Here is a 6,833-nt window from a genome sequence, read left to right on the forward strand (position 1 = left end):
TTAACAAAAGTTACATCTTAAACTTGTTTTAAAGCAACATAATCCACTTGTTCTGCAATCTTCATATAAGCAGATTGAATAGATTTGAATAAAAGAAGGTATGAAACATCTTTGTTTGTATGATAGTTTACTAAAATAGCCTAACATTAAACCACAAGGTTGTCCTTCTACTTACATGTTTTATTGTATTATTGACAAAAAACAGAGTCACTTACGTACCACCTTCAGGATATTACCAATTGATTTTAGAAACAGTGGACCCCAGGCATGATCAATCACCAATATACCTGTAACATGTGTTCCCCTGCATCATTCTTAATCAGTGCATTACCCTGGTAAACAAACTTAAAATAAATAATCTTAGTTATATTATCTTCTTTTGAACTTAAATTTCCACATATCAGATATTAAATGCAAAATATACTTACCATGCCATAAAAAGACCGTAGTTTACCATAAATCTTAGAACCCAATCATCTCAGAAAGTTATAATCCTAAAATACTTTAAAATTTGCTTACCGTCAAGTGCAGTCATGACCTGGCGAGAGAGAAAGAGAATCAGGCAATTCATGATCAGTCAGACTTGACACAAATCTCCTTCTAGTTGAAAAGGAAACCATTATTACATTTCTATTTTTCATACATTATCTTAGACAACATATAAGCCATCACACTGACTAAGAATAGCTCTAACATATATTCACATGACAGTCACATCTGGGTTGCCAAGCATATAAATTAATTATCCTCATTATTTCCAGGCACGGAAAACCAGATCAGTTGCCAAATTGACTATGATAACATTAATATAAACTAGTACATTTGTTATCTACCTCCCACTGGCTACCAGTTCTATTTTCTCAGTCACCCAGTTGGAACATTTGTTCTGCTTTGGCTGCTAGGGACCATTGTCAGGTTGAGTGGGAGTAAAGCCCTATTCAACCACCCCTACCACTGGTGCTGGTCCCAGGCTCATCCTCAGGCTTCTGGGTTGTGAGATAATTCTCCTCAACTCTTGGTAAATGCCAGCAAAAAAAGTCAGTCCAGCACATTAGCACTGTGTGTATAGTAAGGTGCAGCAAGCTGGTTACTACAAATGTAGCAATCAGCTTGTTACAGTTTTAAAAAAAAGGACAAAGGTCTTTTTTTTTTTGCTTCATAAGGGAAGGCATCTGGCTTGGAGGACCAGACTAAGGGAGCGACTTTTTTTCTCTTCCAGTGAATAGCTGAGGGGATGAGGAAGATAATGGGATCTGGATCTGGCTTGGAGCACCAGAGTAGGAAGCAACCTGAACTTAACTGCAACCAAATTGTCATCACAAGTATGAACCCATTATTTTCTCTTTGCCTTGCAAATCTAGGTGACTGCAATTAAAGCATATCAAAATATGATGTTGGAGACAGTTCGTTATACTTTCATGACAAAGGAAAATAAATATTATGTGAATTGGATGCACTCTTACACAGTGTTGAAAGTGGTAGCTGGAAAGTACAAAGACTCCCACCTGAGAAAATGTAAAAACTACCTAATGAAAAGCTTGCCTGAATAATTAATGCACCATGGCATACTTTTTACTTAAATACTAAATTCTTTGTATGAAACTGCATAGTATAGGTAGGCATACTTTGAAACAGAATCACCTAATTTAAGCCTGTAGCTCCAGAAAATGTAATTAAGTTGCTAGTTTAAGAAGTTCATATCAATACCACTTGAAGGAAATGCAGGAACTCAAGTCTAGTTGTAAAAGTAAATGAACTCCATTATTCTGCATCCCTGTTGATATACCTCACTTCTGTTATTTCATAGGATCATAGGTGTGTACTAGCCTAATGGCCCTGGGGCCTTTACAAGCCTAGCCTGTAGGATTACCCTGGCATCGTGCCACCCAACCTTAGTTCCCAGTGCCTTTGTCAAGAAAAGCCACAGAAGTGATCCCTGGGGTGAATTTTCTATTGCTCATCCACTTATCAAGATTTCTCTTGTAGAGGGCCAGTGAGGTGCTCTGCTTTCATATATGGGAAGTCTATTCCATAGCATGGGCAGTCTCTGGGTTATGAACCTGTCCCTCTAGCATGTTCTGTTGATTGTGGTAATGAGGCTGAGGTCTCTGGAGCATGTGGTGTGGAGGGATTGGGATTTCTCTAGATGTAGCATTTCTAACAGAGCTGGGTCAGACATGGCTTTGTAAGTCAAGCAGAGATCGCCTCTAATTAGGCGATATGAGACAGAGAGTAGTTGGAGTTTTTTTTTAGTCTGCCCATATAGGACAAATGTTTAAGGCCTAGTATCCTCTTTGTGAGGTACTTTTGCGGCCTCTCCAGTTTTTGCAGGTGTTGAGTGAGGTACATGCCAAATGGGGTATTGTACTCAATGATTGGCCTAATGAGGGAAGAGTAGAGGGAGACAATGACCTCTTTCTTCCTGGATGCAAAACCCTTAGTAATGAGATGTGCCACATAGAAAGACTTTCTGATCACAGTGACAATGTGGTGGTCAACCTGTGTTCCCAAGATCTCTTATAATGCCTTCTGTGTTCAGTGGACTACCATCATTGTGGTAAATCATGGGAACCGGGTTTTTACCAAAAATCACAATTACAAAAATGTTCACTTAAATTATCATTGCGTAAGTGCTGTAATGCAATTACCAGAACAATTTCTCCATGCACATCACTATGCATTGTCACACAGAAGCCCTAATAATGAAGTCCTCAATGGTAGTAGCTCTGATAATGATGTCCACAGTGGTAATGGCCACTGTTAGTTTAAGGCTTGTTTTGATATTCAAGGTATAAGGTTATGTGCTTAAATGTGAGACTGCTACACTGCATTTTAAAAGTAGTAGTAGTATTATAATGAGAAAGTTACTGAAAACGTAGGTTGTACTGGTCATTCATCTAGATCAATTAAGAGTGGTGGCCACTAGAATTGAAAATAATTAGGTTTGTGACAATCATTGACGTGAAAGGATTTTAGTTTTTAAAAGAAAGTTACATGAAAGGACATTGGAAAAGTCAAGTAATTTGACCAAGTGGAGGAGTAAGGGAGGTGCTGCAGGTTTAAAAGGTGGTGAGGACAACTAATACAGTTGTTCACAAGGTATGTTTTCAGTACAATGTGGGAAACATGGAAAAAGGACTGGTGAACAACATGGATCCTAGAAATAAAGAGGTGTGATTCACATTTACCTGAACTCTGGGAATGATGCCATTATAGAGCATTGGGAGTGACAATGCTAGTATCAGACTGTACAGTGTTAATGCCATAGAGTTACATTTCATTGAAGATCCACAGAAAATACTGTGAGTCTGCTCAGATGTCCAGATGTTGTGTCTGGTTCTAATGCAGCTGTTCCTACCCCATCCTTTAATGTTCTTATCATTTTATTTCCACTTTAAAACAAGCCACAGCATCATTATTCAGTACTGTACCTCTCAACCTCTTTGCACAAGAAATCTGGACAAAGCCTAAAATAATGGGGAGGACAAAGGCCCCAAAATATGGAGAGATTTGAAAAACTTCTCCTATAAACTTAGGAAGTTGCTGGAATTGCATGATTTGTATTAGCATGCATTTTTGAGGGATGTGACATGTATGTCATTATTTAATTACTTCAGTCCTCAGTAATTTGTCAGAAAACCACAAATTTTATTAGGGGCAGACCAAAAATATGAGGAAAAAATCTAGACATTCTGTGAAAATCTGGACAGTTGAGAGGCAGTGTGTAAACTCCTGTGTGCCTTCACTACTTTATCCATATAACAATACTTCCTCACATCTTTCAAATGTTCTCCTTTAGTCTGTCAATTGTGTTCCCCTTTGCCTGCATCTGCCCATCATCTTGAACTGCAGACCTCATTTTCTTCCTGTCATGTGATCTCAAGTAATGCCACAACCTTTCTTTCCTAACATAAAAACAGATTATCTGCAAATTATTTCCTAATCATTGTCCCATGCTTTTATGACCATCAATCATTTTAATTACTTTTATTTTACAAAGTCTACATAACTAAACACATTAGGGCCCTATAAAATTCTTTCTTGCAGAAATATATTTTTTATCTTTATGCAGCAATTGATGAGCACTAAAACCAGGCATGAGACCTGTCTGGTTATTGAATGATGTCCTGTCCTCGGATTGCTCTTTAATGCTCTGATAAAAGTATATTCCTAAGAAACTTTTAGCTGAGATAAGAGAATTATCTCAAAGGGCCACATCAAGTTACCATACAATGAGTGGCCCCTAATACATGTGGCTAATGGGATTAATAGAGCTGTAGTTCTCTGTCCATTAAGAGAAGGAAGGAACAGCCTCTTCTTCACAACATGTATTGTGGAATACAACTGTTAACAAGGAAAAAAAACTCCTTACTAATGCATACTCATTTTTTTTTACTTGGCATAGAGGTAATGAAGTACAACAGTGCCTTAATATGAGAAAGGCTTTTCTTTTTTTTTTTTCTTTTAGCATATTTTGCTTAGAAAAGACTCACTGAGCAAATTGCTAAAAGATTACATTAAGTAAAGGAGTGCAGTAGAGGAAAGTTGTATGTTGCATTTGAGTGTTTAATACTAATAAATGACTGCAGTTACAACACTCTGAGAATCATCTCACTTGTGATGCATTTCTTTTTCAGCATGAACATTGTGAAATGGTCATCGCAGGGTATGCTACGAATGACGTCTGATGCCATGAATGATCTGTTCCAGGAAACCATCGATCACATTCTACATCAAATTGGTATGTACAAATATGCAAATGCTAGAAAAGTCTGAGCTGTTTATTTAACAACCTCCCACAACCATTGCACGTGAACTTTTTCCTCTACATTTTATTAAAGATCTCAGTCAGGCTGCTGGAATTATTATTCTTTTTTTTCAAAACAGGTTTATTGTTTTAACATATAAGAGAAATATCATAACAATTTTATACAAGTAATTAAAAATAGGTATTATTATAATATTCAACAAAACAACTAAAGTATTTACAAAGACATCCACTGCAATCAGATCAATTAATTAAGCTAAAATACCATGCTATTGAAATTAAAATTTTTTTAACAAATTTTGTAAATTATCCCATACAATAAAATAAGATGTTTTTCTGTTTGTTCTAGTCCTAATTGTGTTTATTTCCATATGGCACACTATATTCATAACATTTTTAAATTCATTGAACGAAGGAGGTGTATCTGAAATCCAATTTCTAGTTATTATTTTCCTAGCCACTGCTAGAATAGACCATAACAAGGGAAACTTAACCTTTTTAACACTTTGAGGTACAGGTGTGTTGAATAATATAAGAGATTTAGAAATAATGAAATTATCTGTAAAAAGAGCCTGCAAAAATTCATTAATTGACTTCCAGTATTCTTTCAATTTTATACAGTCATAAAACATATGAGCCCAGTCAGCATTAATTTCTACATTACATCTCTTACATAGATTATCTTTATTATTTATTTTATTCATCATCAAAGGTGTATAAAAAGATCTATGTAAAAATTTCCATGTATAAAGTCTCCAGACAATGGAAGGCGTAGTTCTATAAGCAGATTCAATATATATTGTTTATCTTGTTGATTTGGTGGGTCCCCATTAATAGAAGTGAAATAATTCCAGTATGAATCTACACTGTAAAAAGTTTCTTGTCTGATAACTTTATGTATGTATGAAAGTTTACCTTTATCAGAAACTTTATGTTGTAAATTTAATATCAAGTAATCAATCAGTGTTGGAATAGATTCTTTAACAGTTATAGACATTAAATCTATTTTATTAATGAGATGTTGTCTAAAGGTCTGAACCTCTAACCAGCAAGTTTCTCTTAGATCAAATTCTTGTTTTAAGAAATCTAGATTTTTAACTTTATTATCAGATATCAACTGATACCAGTACTTTAGATCATTATCTATAGCTAAATGAGTTCCTTCAGAAGTAGATGACAAAAGCATACCCTGAGTATACATTATAGGAAATACAATAAAATTCCATTCCCTATACTTAGGGTGCATGAATATAAAGTTACGATAACTAATAATAATATTTAATGGGTAACAAACCATATGTTTAGGTGTAATAGGTGAAGTACAAAATTCCTTTAGTAACCATAACATGGAGTTATTTACAATCATATTTTTATGTGTTAAGGAGATTTTCATGAAGTGTATACTAATTAGCTCCCAATAATCTTTCCATTTTGTGACATATGACTGATCTATTAATAAAGTAATAACTTTTACAATAGAAGAGATAGTATATAAATTAAAGTCTGGAAAATAAATACCCCCTTGAGACAAGCTATTAGTATGTTTCTTTAATGCAATCCTAGGTCTATTAGGTGCCCATAAGAAATTTAACATTAGTGTGTTCAGTTTCTTGATAATTATTTTTGTAGGTGGAAGTATTATTGATTGCATTAAGTATAAAATCTTGGGGAATATTATCATTTTAATAATTGTAAGTCTCTCCTCCATAGTAAAAAACATATTATTCCAGGTATTAAAAAGATTTTGTATATTAAGAAAACAGGTATTATAATTATTATATATAATAGATTTAATATCTTTAGATAGTATTATACCTAAATAAGTTATCTGACCTGAATTGGGTACATATTTAGTAAAATCACTAATGAGAATATTTTTCGTGTATATATAGGTAGTATTTTAGTTTTTCTTCATTGAATATTAAACCAGAAATACTTTTAAAATTCATCATGTTATCAAATAGAGACTGTATAGAAGAATTAGATCCTGCTGATGTAATTAGAACATCATCTGCAAAAGTTGAATTTTGGATGTTGTATTTTCATCTATTTCAAAACCCTCTAT

The 6,833-nt window shown here is 34.3% G+C and overlaps 1 protein-coding gene across 2 annotated transcripts in view; it reads left to right on the top strand.

Moving 5' to 3' along the window:
- HSPA12B (heat shock protein family A (Hsp70) member 12B) overlaps positions 1 to 6,833 on the top strand; it is a 1,104,373-nt gene that overhangs the window by 943,457 nt on the left and 154,083 nt on the right. For both annotated transcript variants that reach the window (XM_044064071.1, XM_044064072.1), the window contains exon 12: positions 4,638 to 4,741. In XM_044064071.1, the coding sequence (XP_043920006.1) occupies positions 4,638 to 4,741 (104 nt within the window). The remainder of the gene's footprint in view (positions 1 to 4,637; positions 4,742 to 6,833) is intronic.

The sequence above is a fragment of the Protopterus annectens genome, chromosome 2.part2, assembly GCF_019279795.1.
Source record: "Protopterus annectens isolate FY-2018-M chromosome 2.part2, PAN1.0, whole genome shotgun sequence".
NCBI classification, from domain to species: Eukaryota; Metazoa; Chordata; order Ceratodontiformes; family Protopteridae; genus Protopterus; species Protopterus annectens.